This window comes from Sinohyriopsis cumingii, chromosome 18 (assembly GCF_028554795.1).
Source record: "Sinohyriopsis cumingii isolate HCF-2022 chromosome 18, ASM2855479v2, whole genome shotgun sequence".
In the NCBI taxonomy this organism is placed as follows: domain Eukaryota; kingdom Metazoa; phylum Mollusca; class Bivalvia; order Unionida; family Unionidae; genus Sinohyriopsis; species Sinohyriopsis cumingii.
The window spans coordinates 46925782-46947230 of NC_142978.1; the positions used below are offsets into that span (position 1 = coordinate 46925782).

Genomic DNA, 21449 nt, shown 5'->3' on the forward strand with positions numbered 1-21449 from the left:
GTGAATTTAATTCTTCATTAATAACCAATTGGTCTAGTGTTGTTGGCTGCATCAACTTCCTCTGATGTTGAGCACTCAAACGAAAACATGGCGAAAGTGATTAATTTTGACAGGTGTTTTATTTGTGCTCACAGACATGAAATCATTGCTTTATTGTTGTTGGCTGCATCAGCTTCAACTGATGTTATTCACTTGGTCGAAAACACGGTGTAAGTATTGAACTTTTACAGGCAAAACCATGAATTTAAGTACCCACGAAAATGCTTTTTCTTTTTATGAAACCATGAAAATTTAGCCCGACAAAAATACATGATACTACAGTATACTGTCTGACTGCCCATAATGCAACCAATATAATCTATGCTGCCTGACTGCCCATAATGCAACCAATATGAACTATGCTGCCTGACTGCCCATAATGCAACCAATATGAACTATGCTGTCTGACTGCCCATGATGCAACCAATATGAACTATGCTGTCTGACTGCCCATAATGCAACCAATATGAACTATGCCAGGGATGGTCCTGGCTTTTAAAAAGCTGTCGCCAAAAAAATCGCCAACCTCAATATTTTGTCGCCAATTTTCAAAAAGTGTCGCCAAAAAAAGTAGTGTACATTTTTCCAAGTGTTAATTTAGTCTATTAATGTAACAGGCAATGAAAATTACAAAAGATAGATTAGTTAATACTTTAATTACAAGAAGCATTAACAAAATGTTACAAAGTGTTACATGAAGATCCGTCGCGATTTTAGGGCTGCCCACTTGTTGAATGCAGTTTCAAAGTCTAATTTTTCACATCTGTACATGCTGATTCTCATTAAATTCTCGAGAGATGAGATGCAGAGCTTATTTCTGATGTCAATTTTCATGAAGTTCATCTTACTGAATCCACGTTCACAGTGTACAGTGCTGACAGGTGACACCAGTAGTCTCTCAGCAGCCCCCCCCCCCCTTTATGGCTAGCTTCACAAAGCTTGTAGCGAATTGCTTCCTAAATCCCAAGAATGATCACTGAATGCTGTATAAATTTTCTCAACAAGAAAAATAGGATCTCCATTCCCACGAATGAAACTTACACGAGTCAACACCTGGCAATATTGGACCATATATATAAGCATAAATTCACACCCAACTTAGGGATTCTTTCACTCCTTATTTTGAGAAATAAATAATTATTATTAATTATGCAAAACTGTTTTTTTTTTTTTTTTTGCTATTTCTTGTTGCGGAGTTTAAGTCTCTGCAGCCGTAACACAGGGCTGATGGCAAAAGGAAAAGATCAATGAGTAAAATGCTGCACTGGCAACAGATGTAATTGTGATTTAGATTGTTTCCATTTGCTTTGTATTTATACACAGTTGTCGGTACTTCAAAGCTTATCAGTTTTCTATGAAGGTTCAGCAAAACTATTGTATTGGTATATGTATAAAAAAAACAGAAGGATTAGCCATACAATTAATTGTATCTATTCTATTCGCGTCTTCAGAAGTCGGTCAGTTGTAGGTATAGTGCGGTAGCATGATTGACTGTATCGCAGCATACAGTACTCAGCCCAGATGTCAGCATAAGCAGATTATGATGTAACAATGCACTGTAAAGATGGGGTTGTCAATAAGAACAAAGGATTGTTTGTGTAACAGATTGATACCAACGCATTGCTTAGTCAAGTTTGTGGCTTCCTTTCGTTCTGCCTTTTAATTTATCCAGTCCAAATCCATGATTGTATGTACAAATTAAATAACCAAAAAGTATGTCGCCAAAAAAATCGCCAGATGGGATATTTTTGTCGCCAATAAGGAAAAAAAATCGCAATTTGCGACATTGGCGAAGCCCAGGACGATCCCTGCTATGCTGTCTGACTGCCCATAATGCAACCAATATGAACTATGCTGCCTGACTGCCCATAATGCAACCAATATGAACTATGCTGCCTGACTGCCCATAATGCAACCAATATGAACTATGCTGTCTGACTGCCCATAATGCAACCAATATGAACTATGCTGTCTGACTGCCCATAATGCAACCAATATGAACTATGCTGCCTGAACTATGCTGCCTGACTGCCCATAATGCAACCAATATGATCTATGCTGCCTGACTGCCCATAATGCAACCAATATGAACTATGCTGCCTGACTGCCCATAATGCAACCAATATGAACTATGCTGCCTGACTGCCCATAATGCAACCAATATGAACTATGCTGTCTGACTGCCCATAATGCAACCAATATGAACTATGCTGCCTGAACTATGCTGCCTGACTGCCCATAATGCAACCAATATGATCTATGGTGGCGCTCACCAGATAATATGTACTTTTGAGAGAGTGATGTATGTAAGGTGAAGTAGTTCGCATTTAAAACATGCACAGTGGAGAGAACTTTTGCATACCTCTATGCTACATTAATGTAATGTGGATGATATTTCTTTTGGATATTGTACTTTTGGAAATTTTACATGATTTAAGCACACTGCTAACTAAAATGACTGCTCCCTTGTGTTAAAAAATCAGTCTGAATTAGTCTAAAGTACACTATACATAGCAGCTATTAAAATAGGGAAAATGAATTTTGCCAGACTAGACAATACCAGCTTCTGAAAGTGCAATGTATGAATTACCAAATATATAAAATGTAAAAAAAGTTATCGGCTCTTTTTTATACAATTGACCTCTGAAGTTCAGGAAGTGAAAATGACCAAGTAGAGCTAGCACTTTTTAGAAAGGTGCATATTTGAAGTAAGGCCAAGCTGTATACTCTATAACCCATAGTACACCCATCAATCATACACCAAAATAAAGGGAATTAAAGGTTCTTTGCATTATACCTAAGATATACAAGGTCTTTTTTAAATAGCCAGTATAACCAGTGAGGAAAGCCGGGGACATTCTTTTTCTTTAAATTTCTAACCCTATGCAAAATGCGAAACTGTATAGCGGTCTGACTGCCCATAATGCAATCAATATGAACTATGCTGCCTGACTGCCCATAATGCAACCAATATGAACTATGCTGCCCGACTGCCCATAATGCAACCAATATGAACTATGCTGCCTGACTACCCATAATGCAACCAATATGAACTATGCTGCCTGACTGCCCATAATGCAACCAATATGAACTATGCTGTCTGACTGCCCATAATGCAACCCATATGAACTATGCTGCCTGACTGCCCATGATGCAACCAATATGAACTACGCTGCCTGACTGCCCATAATGCAGCCAATATGAACAATACATCTAAAGCTATCATTACATGAAGTGGCAACAGTTGTGGGTCAATAGTGTTTGGCTGCCCATAATACAGACAATCTAGCATTACATAAACAGCCCACGTGAACAACAAAGACCGAGACTTATAACTTCATGAAGTTCCAACATTTGTGGGTCTATGCTGTTTGGCTGCCCATAATACAGCTAATCTGGCATTATATAAACAGCCAGTGTGAACAACAAAGTTTCATATGTGCCAACAGTTCCGGGTTTATGCTTTGATGATTCCAATCAACCAGTGTAAACCCTGATCTGACTTTTTGAGAAAGGTCACAAAGCTTTGACACCCAGCATCTTTGGAAAGAATAAAGCAATAAAGTTCTTTAATTCAAAAAAAAAAACTTGAGTCAGTCTACTTAACTGCTAAATTGCCATGGTGTAGGTAAATTGCACGTAAAACATTTGGTGGGGGAGTATGAGTTTGAGCTCTGTGCTCAAAAGTTTCGAGAAAACAAGACCTGGCCTTGTAGACATGAGACGGACCATACAAACTGTACTCATGCTCTAGGTTTTTAAAATTTGCAGTTGGAGTCCAAGTTCAATCTTTGGGCTCAGACAGTCTTGTGAAAATGGGGCCTGTACTTCTGGCACATTTTGAGAACAGACCTGATGCACGTGGTAGAGATTTAGGTACATGCTATACATGAGTGAATATGACATTTTATATATCAGTATTTTCTGTTGCTGGTTGGGGTCAAAATGGTTAGGTGTTCTTGATGAAAATAGTAAAGAACATGTAGTTAAATTGACCTGGGAAAAATGCCGTAATAACAGCTTCACTCTTATATGTGACTATTCATGGTACTGTTTCTGTAACAAACCTTTTCATGGGTTGTCTCATGTACGTAAAATACATTCCCTGTATCAGATATCTCCACATTCCATTCTTCCGGAATACTGTCACGGTTGAACTGATGGCCATAGTCGATGGAATGACTCTTACGTTTATGATAATATTGGGTGTTTGAATAGTCTTGGCAATCATCAACTACATCCTCATATTCGCTCTCAGAGCAAGAACTCTGTATCCAGTGAGAGAAAAATATAAAGGTTAACTTATGCTAATGGAAACAATTACAATATAGGACATTAATACCTCCATATCTTAACTTTCCTAAAAAAACCTGTGTTTGAAATTATAAAAAAAAAATATAGCATAACAAGTGTTCCAATTGACCACTGCCCAATCTGATCATCCAGACAGTTGTAAATGTTGAATAATTATATTCCTTCAAGTACAGATTGGAATTGGGACAAGAGGTTTCCCTATCAAGGGGGTTTACCATAACAAAAGTTAGCTATGTAGCATATATTTTTTCCTGGGGCCCCGAGTGGCCAAGTGGTCTAAAGTGCTCACCGTTCCGGATCACTGCCATCTCACCTCTGTCTGCATGGGTTCAAGTGCAAGGTTCGGCTAGCGTAGGTACGTGGAAAAGCCTGCCAGTAGCTTCTCGTGGGTCGGTGGTTCTACCCTGGGTTTTCCAGGGTTCTTCCTCCACCAGTTATACTGGCCGCCATGTATAGCCTATCTTGTGCTGAAAAATGGCATTAAACCCTAGAACAACAACAACATATTTTTTCTACTCTGTATGCTAAACATTTTTTCACTGAATTTTCTTTACATTTTGGCAACGTTTTTAAAATGCACTGCATCTTTCAACACAATCTTTTTTATGTAGGCTATGGTAGCTCATTTGGTAGAGCATTAAACTCATAATCCAAGGATTATGGGTTAGATACCTGCCCAGGTCAGCTCGGGTTGACTACCCCTGTGTGGCCTTGAGAAAGGCACTTACGTCCCATTTCTTATGCATTACATGGCCAATACTGTATTACAAGCGCTGTTAAAACAAAACAAAAACATTTTTGTAGGTAGAAAAAACTCAGATTTCAAATAAATATCTATGATAATTAGGGTGAGGAGCATTCACCACAAACCTGATTGGTCAGTTATAACAAGGTATGCAAATCTGATCGGTCAATTATACCAAGATATGCCACTGACTTACACTCAGTATAACTGACCATACAAGTGCAAGCAAAGTATGGTAATTAAATTTTCAGCATACACATGCAAATATTCAGGTAACGTCTATGTAACCGAGGAATGTGCAACTTCCTCCGGGTCACAGGCTGGCTAAGCAGTTTTTTAAAAAGATGCATAAAACCAGGTTGACATATGTTATATGATGTAACCCCTGCATTTGAACGTCATTTCATATCTTGTACAGTAACCTCAGTTTTTTGGGATCAGATTTCCAGTAACAAACACACATAACACATAAGCCAGTTTTAAAACTTTGACACAAATCAACAGAAGCTACAAATACTCACACTGAATGATGTATAAGTGTGTGTGTGTGTGTGCTGGATTTTTAACGTAGCTTTAACAAACTTTCAGTCACATTGCTACGATGTCTGCAATGTGGCAGTTATAGTGATGTCTAGCACTGGGGCATAATGCTGCAGGCATGTAGCATGATGTCCCACCCAGTTACATTATCCTGACACCAGGCCGACCAGTCCTAACACTAACCTATTAAAGCTGAGCACCTAGCGAGGCAGCTATTATTACCATTTTTGAAAGTCTTTGGTATGACTTGGCCAAGGACTGAATGATGTAAAAGTACATTAATGTGAAATAATGCCTGATATAATCTAAATAATATCATGCAGCTTTTATCTTACATATTTAGAAAGTACTTAAGGCCACAAATTTGTAAGGAAACAAGAATGACTCATGCTAAATTTTACTTTCCATTCTTTTGAAACAGTCTGTGATGCATAATCCCATGTTTGTGTATATGTGAAACAGTTGTACATCAGTCTAGTACAGGACGCATAATTCCAGCATACATGCTAATTTCTCAAAGTGTGCACAAAAGATGAAACAGAATGCATACAAATCATACATCTTATTTGCAATTCCTTCCTTTGTTTCCCTTATTAAATCTCCATTACACTGGGGCCCTCTCAATTAAATTTCAGTTCTAGAATGTACCCTTCATGCTGCATTAAGTGTGTGTGTACAAGATTTTCTCATAGGTCATCATTCACATTTATAAAATAAATATGATAGTTACATTATTTTTTTCTATGAGAAATCCTCGGAGTGTGGTCTGTGTTGCCTGCAGTTGGACTAGACTTATAAGTTAATATATACAGTATCTTCATGCAAAGTTTTATAATAGAAAAATTACAGCATATAACTCGTGTCTTGAATGTATTTTCAAAATGGTTGATAATCCTCTTCATTTTAATCAAAATTTTTATATACAACTCCAATGTAAGAAATGAAGTTTTCATCACTAATAAGACTATTGTTATTGTCTGAACAGTATACAATGCTTTTATTTCCAATTCACTTCACAAGCACTATCAAGTACTAATTATACATACTTTATTGTTAAAGACTGCTTGTACATGATTATTCCCCACTCTAAATCTGTTACTGTCAAGTGTTGTGTATTTTTGCAACACTCATGTGATAACAAGTGGTCCTGCAAACAGCTTTTCTTTTATAATTCACAACTTCATCTGGAACTACATTTCAGTAAATGACCATACTAAAGTCTCTGCCCACCCCCACCCCTTTTTCATGAAAAAAATACATAGTAACAAATTTTTCATCACTTTCTTGCTTTAATGTGAAACTCAGAATACTAATTAAATTTGTTATGCCGGTAGTCATTATGTTGACAGAATTCTGTTTTCATACAACAAAATAACAACAACTTTCAAACATGGGGCTTGTATACTGACAATAATATGCATATGTTCTGTTAGTAACTTCAAGATAAAAGTAACACATATTTGCTTATTCTATGAAACAAAATTTCCTTAAAGAGAGTAACGCTCTAGTGTCCAAAAAGAATTTCCTGGAATTCAAGACCACATTTTCTTTTTAACTGCTTAGCGTTCGTGCTCAAACCATTAATGATTTCTTGATCGATAATATGAGAATTACATGGAAAACAAATGCATCTTCTTTCTTTTTTCACCACATTTTTGTGGCAGCATGCAAATGAACATAAAACATTTTTTTTTAAAAAGGAAACAATTTAATACATGCAATATACATTAAGAAGAAAATTTGAGAGGGTGCAGAAAATGGCCTTTATCCAATTGTCATTTTTAAATGCAGTTGCATTGTAATTATCAGTGCTCTAGCAAGCCCTCATAAATAACATCCCTCTCTACCTCCCATCCTTCTACTGTTTCATACAGATTACTATTATATCACCGATAATTTTTTTAAAGAAATTACCCAAGTTTGTTCCACTACCAAAAGACTTAAAAAAAAGCATTTACATCCTGCAGTTTGCAGAATTAAATACCATACTTTTTGTGTGTATTTTCAGTCAAATCCATACTATAGTCCTATCCAACACTCTCCAGTCTATAAGCATGATATACATAGAATGGAAATTACACAATCACAGTTTTAAAAAACCTACAAAACCCCCAAACCTTTTGGAATAATGGTTGAGAGTTATAATATTCATTACTACCCTCAACATGCCGAAGTACCCAAAGTCATTTATCATTTTTTTAAAAGCCGGAACCAAACCAAGTTGTCCACAGAAGGTAGAATCCTCTGGGCAACTATGACCACATATGAATACCTTTTCAAACACTACCTTCATAGCAAATAAATCTCTTAGTTTTTGTCTTTTACCTATGCCAACAGCTTTGTGTATACCCTGACTAAAACAATCTGAATATAGTGTTTTCAGGTTTTCTACACGTCTGATTTCCACATAGTGTTTTCAGGTTTTCTATGCATGTGATTTCTACATAGTGTTTTCAGGTTTTCTACGCGTCTGATTTCTACATAGTGTTTTGGGGTTTTCTATATGTGTGCTTTCTACATAGTGTTTTGGGTTCTCTATATGTGTGTTTTCTACATAGTGTTTTGGGGTTCTCTATATGTGTGCAAATTATGTAGGTCAGACAATGTTATCTTGTGGAATTTGCGAGACGCACTTTAAGGTCTAACTTCTGACTTGACACGTATTTGCGAAAATACGGGAAAATACAGCAATTCAGATACTATTTATTTGCCAAAAATTACTACAAGTAAGTATACAAATAAATAACCCATAAATTTGCGATCCTGTCAATGGACTTTTGTAATGAAGCTATATTATATTGAGTGATTACATTACAAAAACCTCTCCATCTAGAAACAGATGCACTCACATCTGTGTTGATTCTGTAGGTTGTTGTTGTTGTAGGGTTTAACGTCATTTTTCAGCACACAATAAGCTATACATGGCAGCCAGTATTAATGATGGAGGAAGAACCCGGGAGATGCCCGGAAAGAACCACCAACCCTCGAGAAGCTACTGGCAAGCTTTCTCACATAACCACATTGGCCAAATCCGAGATTCAAACCCATGCAGACAGAGGTGAGATGGCAGTGATCTGTAATGGAGAGCGCTTTAGACAACTCGGCCACTCAGGGCCCCGATTCTGTAGAAAAGAAGTGACTGCAACTTTTGATGGTGGGACTCCTATTTTTACCAAAATTGGAGTCCTGGACTCCTAGTTTTAAAATCCTAGTGAGACCTCTGGTGCTTTCTAAATAGTGTTCTAGGGTTCTCTATATGTGTGTTTTCTACACAGTGTTTTGGGGTTCTCTATATGTGTGCTTTCTACATAGTGTTTTGGAGTTCTCTATATGTGTGCTTTCTACATAGTGTTTTGGGGTTCTCTATATGTGTGTTCTCTACATAGTGTTTTAGGGTTCTCTATATGTGTGCTTTCTACATAGTGTTTTGGGGTTCTCTATATGTGTGCTTTCTACACAGTGTTTTGGGGTTTTCTATATGTGTGCTTTCTACATAGTGTTTTGGGGTTCTCTATATGTGTGTTCTGTACATAGTGTTTCGGGGGTTCTCTATATGTGTGCTTTCTACATAGTATTTTGGGGTTCTCTATATGTGTGCTTTCTACACAGTGTTTTGGGGTTCTCTATATGTGTGCTTTCTACATAGTATTTTTGGGTTCTCTATATGTGTGCGATCTACATAGTGTTTTTGGGTTCTCTATATGTGTGCTTTCTACACAGTGTTTTGGGGTTTTCTATATGTGTGCTTTCTACACAGTGTTTTTGGGTTCTCTATATGTGTGCTTTCTACATAGTGTTTTGGGGTTCTCTATATGTGTGCTTTCTACATAGTGTTTTGGGGTTCTCTATATGTGTGCTTTCTACATAGTGCTTTGGGGTTCTCTATATGTGTGCTTTCTACACAGTGTTTTTGGGTTCTCTATATGTGTGCTTTCTACATAGTGTTTTGGAGTTCTCTATATGTGTGCTTTCTACATAGTGTTTTGGGGTTCTCTAAATGTGTGTTCTCTACATAGTGTTTTGGGGTTCTCTATATGTGTGCTTTCTACACAGTGTTTTGGGGTTTTCTATATGTGTGCTTTCTACATAGTGTTTTGGAGTTCTCTACATGTGTACTTTCTACATAGTGTTTTGGGGTTCTCTAAATGTGTGTTCTCTACATAGTGTTTTGGGGTTCTCTATATGTGTGCTTTCTACATAGTGTTTTGGGGTTCTCTATATGTGTGTTCTGTACATAGTGTTTCGGGGGTTCTCTATATGTGTGCTTTCTACATAGTATTTTGGGGTTCTCTATATGTGTGCTTTCTACACAGTGTTTTGGGGTTCTCTATATGTGTGCTTTCTACATAGTATTTTTGGGTTCTCTATATGTGTGCGATCTACATAGTGTTTTTGGGTTCTCTATATGTGTGCTTTCTACACAGTGTTTTGGGGTTTTCTATATGTGTGCTTTCTACACAGTGTTTTTGGGTTCTCTATATGTGTGCTTTCTACATAGTGTTTTGGGGTTCTCTATATGTGTGCTTTCTACATAGTGTTTTGGGGTTCTCTATATGTGTGCTTTCTACATAGTGCTTTGGGGTTCTCTATATGTGTGCTTTCTACACAGTGTTTTTGGGTTCTCTATATGTGTGCTTTCTACATAGTGTTTTGGAGTTCTCTATATGTGTGCTTTCTACATAGTGTTTTGGGGTTCTCTAAATGTGTGTTCTCTACATAGTGTTTTGGGGTTCTCTATATGTGTGCTTTCTACACAGTGTTTTGGGGTTTTCTATATGTGTGCTTTCTACATAGTGTTTTGGAGTTCTCTACATGTGTGCTTTCTACATAGTGTTTTGGGGTTCTCTAAATGTGTGTTCTCTACATAGTGTTTTGGGGTTCTCTATATGTGTGCTTTCTACATAGTGTTTTGGGGTTCTCTATATGTGTGCTTTCTACACAGTGTTTTGGGGTTTTCTATATGTGTGCTTTCTACACAGTGTTTTTGGGTTCTCTATATGTGTGCTTTCTACATAGTGTTTTGGGGTTCTCTATATGTGTGCTTTCTACATAGTGTTTTGGGGTTCTCTATATGTGTGCTTTCTACATAGTGCTTTGGGGTTCTCTATATGTGTGCTTTCTACACAGTGTTTTTGGGTTCTCTATATGTGTGCTTTCTACATAGTGTTTTGGGGTTCTCTGTATGTGTGCTTTCTACATGTGTTTTGGGGTTCTGTATATGTGTGTCCTGTACATAGTGTTTTGGGGTTTTCTATATGTGTGCTTTCTACATAGTGTTTTGGGGTTCTTTATATGCGTGTTCTCTACAGTGTTTTGGGGTTCTCTATATGTCTGCTTTCTACACAGTGTTTTGGAGTTCTCTATATGTGTGCTTTCTACATAGTGTTTTGGGGTTTTCTATATGTGTGCTTTCTACATTCAGGTTTTTACTTGGTGCTTTCTATATAGTCTTTTCAGGTTTTCTTTGTGTTTTCTCTACATAGCGTTTTCAGGTTTTCTACATGTGTGCACATACAAATGGCATAAACTTTGATCCAAATTGTTTTAAAAGTTCATCAGCTGTTACTGGTCATGCTGTAGCAGCTCAATAGTTACGGTGATGGTCTTAAAACACCAAACACAAAAAAGAAAAAAAATTGATAGACAAAAGACTTCATTAGGTTATGTAGATCAAGCTGGTCTGAAAGTCAAATTAGACTGGTCAGACATTTTGATCATGTCAATATCACTGTCCATTACAGAGTCAAGAAACCTGATGACCCTCAAAGACTTCTGCTTGTAAAGTTCCCTATGTGATCAAAGTAATTTACATTCCACAATTAATAGCACTTAGTTATGTTCTAAATTAAGCTTGTTCATGCATTAGATATTTTGCCTTTAATTAGGTGAAGAGACACGTCTCTCAAAGACAGCATCACCAATTTGCTGCTGAATTCTCAATAGTTATTTTTAAAAGTGTAGCAATCAATGCAGATGCAGTTCAGTTTACTTGGAAAGAATTGTATATACCTTAGGAAATGGGTCAAGTGGCTATGTAACAGAATATGGTTGTGAAAAATGGCTACACTGGCTCAAGAAGTATTATTATATAGTCACATAGTAAACAACATAAACCCTGCATAATGCACTGTATGTTCAGGTTTATCTTGTTTGTTGTACTGATTACTAACTATTAAACTGCACAGACCCAGTTCTGCCAGTGCATTATGTGATGGCAGATCTGTGTCTATGCAGTTTGCAATTGGACCAGACTTATATATGTGAGTGTATAAAGTGTGAGAATGTATGTTGGTGTAGTAGAAACATCTCAATTAACATATACATACACGAAGTTTGGGGACTAGTAGAAATAAAAGTATGCTGATGGAGCTTTACGGCCTTATAATACTGATTTGCCCCATTTAGATCAGTGTAACCTACATTTCATGATGTCTGTGATACTGGGTGGTGTTTAACTACTACTACAACAGATGGGGGCATACATGTAGATGTTTGCTTCAGGTAAATTTCCTTATTTACTTGTGTGTACACAGGAATATATCTGTACTACTGGCCCTATTCAAATACACTAAAAATAACATTGCTAAAACACCACTATGGTAATGACAGTAAGTCTTGGGAAAGGAAAAAATAATAGGTATTTACAGGAAGACTAAAAATATACCAGTACTACAGGCTACAGTACTTACACAGTGCATATCATGCTTGGGGTCATTTATTTTCTTAGCCCCAAAAAATATTATATGTAGATTTTGCTTTTTTTATCATTCTTAGCAGATCTCATCTGTCCAGATCACACTTTAGCCACAAGTCCATTGCTATGTTATTTACCTTCCTTGACATTTAGCCACAAGTCCATTGCTATGTTATTTACCTTCCTTGACATTTAGCCACAAGTCCATTGCTATGTTATTTACCTTCCTTGACATTTAGCCACAAGTCCATTGCTATGTTATTTACCTTCCTTGACATGCTTACAAGTTACATTTTTTCATTGATTTGATATAACCAATTCAACAAAGTGATGTAATCTATATGAGAAGACACATTTCATGAAAAATATATCCATTTTAGTTTTGTGTTTTGGCTTAACACAAATTTGCAATTTTTCACACATTCCAATTTTGATTTTTTGCATCCCCTGATAATTATAATTAGTGGATGATTTTTGTTTCTCAACAGCAATCCAGCCCAGCTAGTCATTTAAATCTTGATCCTGTCTTGGGCAAAGAAAATAAATTTTGTCAGGAGACATTAATCCATACCAACAAAATGTTTTAAAATCCAAAATTAACCAAGAAGGATGAGATGCTATGCATAACTGTGGTACTAAATTTACAGGATCCCTGAGTGACATTAGATCAACTAATCATTGGCTATTAATTAATTAAGGCATGAACACTTGATTGGTCAAATAAAAAAATGTTTGATCTGTAGTCTCCTTTTACAATATAATAGGGCCTTGTACCATAGCTGTCATGATATGCTATCATTTCTGTCTGTGATGCCTTAGAGACTGCCAGTATGCTACAGTTTACATTTATAAAATTAACCTGGTGAGAAAACACCCTGTCTTCTAATTCAAAGCCGCTCCTTGGGTATTTAATTATAATTATTTTAGTTTTCTAAAATTAACTGAATAAAAAAATGGAATAATGACCAACACACTTATGTATTCTTTTTAATGAAAAGGACTTTACTTTATCTTGGTTATTCCATCATGAATATCTGAAAACACATCACTGTCTTGACTCTTACAGAATGTCTTTGGTAAATGACTTAATTAGAATTCTGGTAGTTTTGTATCTTTTTGTACATCTATTGGGAAATTGTTATGTTCCATTTTGTATCTTTTTGTACATCTATTGGGAAATGGTATGTTCCATTCTGTATCTTTTTGTACATCCACTGGGAAATTGGTATGTTCCATTCTGTATCTTTTTGTAAATCCATTGGGAAATTGGTAGGTTCCATTTTGTATCTTTTTGTACATCATTGGGAAATTGGTAGGTTCCATTTTGAATCTTTTTGTACATCCACTGGTACACTGGTATGTTCCATTTTGAATCTTTTTGTACATCCATTGGGAAATTGGTATGTTCCATTTTATATCTTTTTGTACATCCAGTGGGAAACTGTTATGTTCCATTTGATATCTTTTTGTACATCACTGGTAAATTGGTATGTTCCTTTTTGCATCTTTTTGTACATCCACTGGTAAATTTGTATGTTCCATTATGTATTTTTTTGTACATCCATTGGTCAATTGGTATGTTCCATTTTGTAACTTTTTGTACATTAACTGGTAGATTTGTTACGTTCCATTTTGTATATTTTTGTACATCCACTAATAAGTTGGTATCTTCCATTATGTATCTTTTTGTACATCCACTGGGAAATTGGTATGTTCCATTTTGTATCTTTTTGCACATCCATTGGGAAATTGGTATGTTCCATTTGTATCTTTTTGTACATCCAGTGGTAAATTGGTATGTTCCATTTTGTAACTTTTTGTACATCCACTGGTAGATTGGCTATGTTCCATTTTGTATCTTTTTGTACATCCACTGGTAGGTTGGTATGTTCCATTTTGTATCTTTTTGTACATCCACTGGTAGGTTGGTATGTTCCATTTTGTATCTTTTTGTACATCTATTAGTAAACTGGTATTTTCCATTTTGTAAGCTTTTGTAGATCCAATGGTAAATTGGTATCTTCCATTTTCTTTTTCAGACTGAAAAGTCATTATCTATGAACAACAAAATCATGACTGTGGCCAGGAACAGTGCTGAATTACCGTATAACAAATAGTACAGAATGGCTTTGCCTAAAAGACTTTAGCTTTAATGTGGCAATCAAAATGTATGGGGAAGTGAAGGCATGAAGTGTATCACACATTTTCATTTAAGGACAAAAAAAATCTGACTTTAAAAAACGTTAATACTTAGGGAAATAAAGAAAACTATTTAAATGCTTTTATATTTCATTGATATTTTGTTATGATGCACATTTTTAAAGCATTTCATAACATTAACATGTGCTTACCCAGATGCTATACAAAATTTCTAGGGATATAACTGATATTAGGACCAGAAAAAAATATGCGTTTCCTAATCAATAGTTTTAAATTAGTGTAGGTTGGTCAGAGGTTTTTTTTGCTGTTTTCTTTTACCATGGAGGAAAAAGTACTAGGGTCAGCAATGAGAAACAGAGATGGTTGGCCGACCAAAAACGCATATTTTCTTCTTTGGCCTTAGTATGCTTACCATAGCTTAGTAAACAGGTTCTTATTTAAGGCTGTATATATCAAAGCAAACCACCACTGGTTTATTACTGCATATTGTTTTCAAAGTAATATTTCTGAGACTTCTTTATCATATTTGCCATGGTGCAAGTGAAGTTCAGTAAAATGTTGCCTATGACCTGAAACCAAGGCATGTACTTCATTCAGCCTAAGTTAAAATATTCAGTTTACATGCAGTGATACCATATAAAAACAAGGTCACTAAATGTGAATGAAGAATGAAAAACTATTTTGTTAATGTTATAATAACGGTACGACATATTAATGAGTTTGCTACATGTATTTACATTTTTGAGACAGAAGATATAATTACTGGTGACTTTCAATAATTTTAATGCAATAACACAAAAACTAACACTAGTGAAAAGGTCTATGTGGTTTGTTCCAATGATCTAAACTTGCCCCAAAAAATCCTGATCATGCTGATGAAATGTGGAATATTATTTTCAAGCTGTTGTGAAAATAGTAAATTATTAATAATGATCCACATACCCTTAAGAAGACTGTCTACTTACCATACTTCTATTGAAAGCTGTAAACTTTGTGCACAGAAAAACTGTGACCTATGAATGGGGAACTAATTGCCTTGGTTACCCACAATTATGGCTCACTTGGCTTGAATATACATATGATTCTACCAATGATGGGACAAAATTACCATTTTTAAGGCCATCTACTGCACATACTGTTTTATAGTTGAAATCTACCACTTTTGAATTTAACATATTTTTAAAAAATTTAGAAAAGAAAGAAAGAAAGAAAAAGTACTTTTATGCATTCTATCCATGCATTACATGAACAAGCTATAACCAATATAACAGAGACTAGAACTGTTCAAGCAGTCATTGTGACCAGTGAGATAGGTGAAGTCAAAAACTGGTATTATGATCAAACATTGAATTAATGTGTATATGAGTACAGGGAGAAATAAATGAAATACCAGTCAAAAGTATAACAATATTCTGACTACCTGCCAAATTATATAACAATCAGGATTAAGACAGATACACATGCTTGATCAAAAAGTAATAATTGCAGTATAAGAATATTCATTATTATTTCTAAGCCATAGGTTTCTGAAATTTTAATTACACCTGTTTGTCAGTTTAGCTGATGTCAGTGAATACTAGGCACCTAAGACAAACATCATGTATATGTGTGTGTCTGTCATTTGGATATTTAACGCAGTTTTAAAAAATTTTCAGTCATAACAATTTTATCACTATAATGTTTGCAGCGTGGCAGTTTATAGTGATGTCTAGCACTGGGGCATCATGCTGCAGACATGTAGCATGATGTCCCACCCAGTCACATTAGCCTGACACCAAGTCGACCAGTCCTAACACCAACCTCTTAATGCTGAGCACCATGCAAGGCAGCTGTTAGTACCATTTTTTTAAAGTCTATGGTATGACTTGGCCAGGGATCGAACCCATGACCTCCCACATTCAAGGTGGACGCTCTAATTACTAGGCCACCAGAGCGGTCACAAACATCATGAGTATGTAATTTTTCCCTAACTGACTGAAAATCACAACCCTATTATAAAAGCTTGATACTGTTATGTCAGAAAAATGATACTGGAGTCACATTTTTTTGTGTTAGAAAAAACAAGTATCTCTAATATTTTACCGTTGAAGAAAACTGAACAGTCCTGTCTCGAGGTGGCTTCCACGTTCGACTGTTTGTGTTTTTGTCCACATAGAAAATTCTGTTGGAAATGGGGTCCAGGTAGACATCCCACTTGTCCAGCAGAGTCTTTTTGTATACACAGGTGTCCGGCAGAGGAGGCAATGGGTTGATGTTCAAATCTGCTAGATTTGCATATTCGCCACCTCCATCAGACTGAAATAAAACAAAACAGTGAGCAAATAGTCATGCATCAAGTAAGCACAGGAAACAATCAACATCTTTCAGCCTTGGCACAACACTAAAATAATTCAAACAGGTCAACTTTGGCATCACAAGAAATAACTGTGTCATAAGAGAAGCAAGAATGCACAATACTATTCTACAAGCAATGAGAATGCTGCAGACCTTATAGCTACAGTTCATGGATGCACAGGCATTTAACAACCAGGTGCATACCTATTCTATGTCAGAGTGGTGGAAGGATGTAGAGATAAAGAAATGCATGTTATGCCCCCTGAACTCTGAATCCTGATGACTTATTTCTAATGGAAAACCTGTATATATATATATATATATATATAGACACACACACACACACACACACACACACACACATATGCATCATTGAGACAGTCCAAAACAAAAATATAAAAATATGAAAGAATTCACTTTAAAGATGCAGGCAGTTTCCAGACTCATATGACAAGACCAGAATTGGTTTTCATGGAATCTAAAACTCTAAATTCTAGAATCTCAAAATCAGCAGTTCAATGTTTATTTAGGTGTGGCATCTTCACCCAGATCAATTTATAAAACTTACTGTTTACAGAGACAAATGCCTACATAAAGCCAATTTTCCTTATTAAAAATAAAAATCACGATTGCTCATTAAAATATTTGTTAGGCATAATTTCTCAAAAGCTCAAACATTGTGTGTTTGTTTATTATCATGCTGAAAACTATTCCATAAAACTGTACAAGTAATAAGCAAAAGATTTCTTAAAATACACTGTCGAAACTACTGGTATATACAGGTCAATGTTTTCATTTGATTGTGGTTTCTTTGTACCACTGTTCTTAAAAACTAAAACATTAAGACACTCAGGCACTATTTACATAAGACCTTGAAATTAAGAACAACTCTTCCAAAGATATTATAATCTTTAATTGGCAGCCATCAAAGAGTGCTGAAAAGAGATGATGTAGACATTAAAATATCTTTGACATTTAAAATCACAATGACTGCTCTATAGTCTGTGCAAGTAAAAGGAACTACTGGATTTTCCCCACAGAGTGCAGCAGTACATAAAATGTGGTAAAACATTGGTATTGTACTCTTTTTTTCAAGCAACTCATTCAACATAAATGATCAAACACCTTTTACTTTCTTAATACTTTTACAAAGAGTTTTTCAAAGAAACTCTTTTATGCATAATATGAAAAAGAGAGGGCCTAAATAATTCCCTGTAGAACTCCGATTAAAATTTTCTTAAAACGTATATCTTAAAGCACGTAATGAACTACTGAAAGGATGAAAATGATCACAATCAGGATTCTTCAACATTATGTGCTGATAATTTATATATAGCCAAACTTTAAGAACAACAGTATCAAATGTACATAGGTTTAAGAATAATATAGGTTTAAGAATAACACACCAGTTTTTAATTCCTCTCATCAATATTCTTTAATCAGTTGTCAATTAAACTAGAAACCCAACTGACATATGGCAATCAAATTTTTTGTTTTTAAAAGGTCATAATAAATTGAAACTGTCTTTATATAATTTTGCTAACAACAGACCAAACAGATACAGGTCTATAATTGTAAGCTCATTGAAGTAATCAGATACTGAGTGTGCCCAGCAGGAATGATGGCACTGATCACTGCATCTGAAGCTGTGTTACAAAGTCAGCAGTATATCTTGCAGAGGTATCATCATTTTTGCATATGTCAGGCATAAAGTTGCTGAATTGTCTCTGCTCAACACATCTACAAATATACCATGTTTGACACAATAGGGAATTTTCAAAACATGTTTTTATCAGTTTGATAATAGTGATTTAGCTCTTGGATTAATGCACTTAAGGTAGTATTTTACTCACTTGAGTGGGCAGTTTGACCACAATCACATGCATTCTCTCTTGAATTTAACCGACAGCACAAACAATGACACTGCCTCTGATGTATAATACCATACTTGCTATGCCTTGTATTTTTCACTGTAATGAAACCTTAAGTCACAGTCAACACTAACAATTACACTAAAATCTATCTAGCCTCTGTGGTATTGAAAGAATCCTTTCTTCCCTTAAGTCTATAATAACACATATATACCTCTGGGCTCTCTGGACTCTGTGGGTCACTTGGTGAGGGAATTCCTGCTCTCTGTCGGAAATATTCTAAATTTGCATAGTCCCCTCCATCATCTAAACTGAATGCTCTGGGTAAATTTATTGGACGCCCGGTGAATGCTGAATGCTGGCCGGTATGTATATTTGGTTCACTCTGTAAGTTTTGAACACTAGTATCCATCGCAACACCGGTGTTTGCATAGCTTAGGCCATTGCCCTTATTTTCATTAAGATACTGATTGTGAGTTATATTCTCTGAATGTGTACCAACTTGACAATCCACTTTATCTTTCGTTCCAGCTTCATCATGATTCCATGTAGCATTTACAAATGAATAAGCATCCGGTTTTTCACCACTACCGTCCACATTTCCTGAACTTGAGCTGTCACCTGGATCTCTCTCCATCACATTTCCTGTGACCTTCCGAACATAAGTTTTGGGAACATAGAATGGAGTGGAGTCGTCAGTTCGACAAACCTCCCACCAATCATCACTGTCAACATTAAGTAACCTATAAATCTCGCCTTCCTCCATAGAAATAAAAGTACCAAAGTCGTCAGTGTATTTAAATGAATACATAACCTCAACATGTTGCTGAGACTTTGTTTCGTGGGCATTTTCTTCAGAAGATTCCTCCGCCATTTTAATCAGATCAGCATACGGATTTATTGACTCATTTTGTTGCAAATGAGAATCATGTCCACTAAAATTACATGGCAACAGACCTTTGATATCGCAAGTAGCTACAAGATTCTATCAAAATTTGACAACAGCGACAGATAAGACGAACACGGAAGTTTCATTAGTTATATCTTACAGCTGAATTAGCTGCCTTTATCGAATTAACCTATTGGAATCTCAATATAATAGGTTTTTAAAAAAAAGAATAAATTGACAAAAGGGGTACATTAGGATGGGTCCAAACCCAGATAAGGAGTCTTGTGGTGTGGGGCAATTCAAATCCGGAAGCAGTAGCACGATTGTCACTAAAACACGGAAGTAGAAAAAGAAACGAATATTGACAAACCAACAAATATTAGCTTTCCGAAATATGTGCAGGCTCCATTATATTAAATTCATTCATTGGTTTGAATAAAAATACAAAATGCAAAAAATAAGTAGCATCAAATCAGATGTGCGTCGTTTTAAAACGTGAATTTTATGATGAATTTGTCGAGCTGAGTATCCGTTTACGCACGACCAAGCCAGGTACCCTGGCCTCCCATGATGCTCATCACACCAGGCACGCGCCGCTGAATGTCCTATTCCGGTGGAGACATTCAAGATGGTGGAAGTAATTTTTAAAACTTGCGTCTGGCAATGAAATAGTAGCATCGGATTTATTATTTCCAGCTGTGTTGCCACTGGCTTTTTCATTGACATTGTATTAGTTGTACCATTTCCTGTAAACCCACCTAAGAACCACCAAGAGGCTCTAAGTATTAAAAAGTGGGCAATAAGAATAAAGTAAAGATTAAAATACCCCCAAAAACATAAATGGCACTAAAATAACTGATAATTACAGTGCTGTAAACACCGTACTGTAACAAGCGTATTACAAACGCATTTTGGGTATCAGGAAAGATAACTCTGTTATGGCTGTGCTTTAGGAGTAAATGTATGATTACTATTCTGTGAATATAAGATGATCAACATAACCGTTATCATCAACATCACCACCACCACCAGAAGCAGCAGCAGTAAATCAGAACATGGACTACGTTAAACTCATGTAAATGACTATAGCAGTAAATCAGAACATGGACTATGTTAAACTAATGTAAATGACTTGCAGTAAATCAGAACATGGACTATGTTAAACTGATGTAAATGGCTTGCAGTAAATCAGAACATGGACTATGTTAAACTGATGTAAATGACTATAGCAGTAAATAAGAACATGGACTGTGTTAAACTGATGTAAATGACTTGCAGTAAATCAGAACATGGACTATGTTAAACTGATGTAAATGACTATAGCAGTAAATCAGAACATGGACTATGTTAAACTAATGTAAATGACTATAGCAGTAAATCAGAACATGGACTATGTTAAACTAATGTAAATGACTTGCAGTAAATCAGAACATGGACTATGTTAAACTAATGTAAATGACTATAGCAGTAAATCAGAACATGGACTATGTTAAACTAATGTAAATGACTATAGCAGTAAATCAGAACATGGACTATGTTAAACTGATGTAAATGGCTAGCAGTAAATCAGAACATGGACTAAGTTAAACTGATGTAAATGACTATAGCAGTAAATCAGAACATGGACTATGTTAAACTGATGTAAATGACTATAGCAGTAAATAAGAACATGGACTGTGTTAAACTGATGTAAATGACTTGCAGTAAATCAGAACATGGACTATGTTAAACTGATGTAAATGACTATAGCAGTAAATAAGAACATGGACTATGTTAAACTGATGTAAATGACTGTAGCAGTAAATCAGAACATGGACTATGTTAAACTAATGTAAATGACTTGCAGTAAATCAGAACATGGAC

At 35.7% G+C, this 21449-nt stretch overlaps 1 protein-coding gene across 5 annotated transcripts in view; it reads right to left on the bottom strand.

The window, feature by feature from the left end:
* Positions 1–20155, bottom strand: part of LOC149776562 (rho GTPase-activating protein 15-like) — a 108922-nt gene extending 88767 nt beyond the window's left edge. For 3 of the 5 annotated variants that reach the window (XM_089941023.1, XM_089941022.1, XM_089941020.1), the window contains exons 1-3: positions 18912–20154; positions 16575–16787; positions 4107–4307 (exon numbers count right to left, since the gene is read on the bottom strand). In XM_089941023.1, the coding sequence (XP_089797149.1) occupies positions 4107–4307; positions 16575–16787; positions 18912–19571 (1074 nt within the window). In that variant the 5' untranslated portion in view covers positions 19572–20154. Of the gene's footprint in view, positions 1–4106; positions 4308–16574; positions 16788–18911 lie in introns of all 5 variants that reach the window. The other 2 variants (XM_089941021.1, XM_089941024.1) reach the window with 2 other exon arrangements.
* Positions 20156–21449: the final 1294 nt, after the last annotated feature.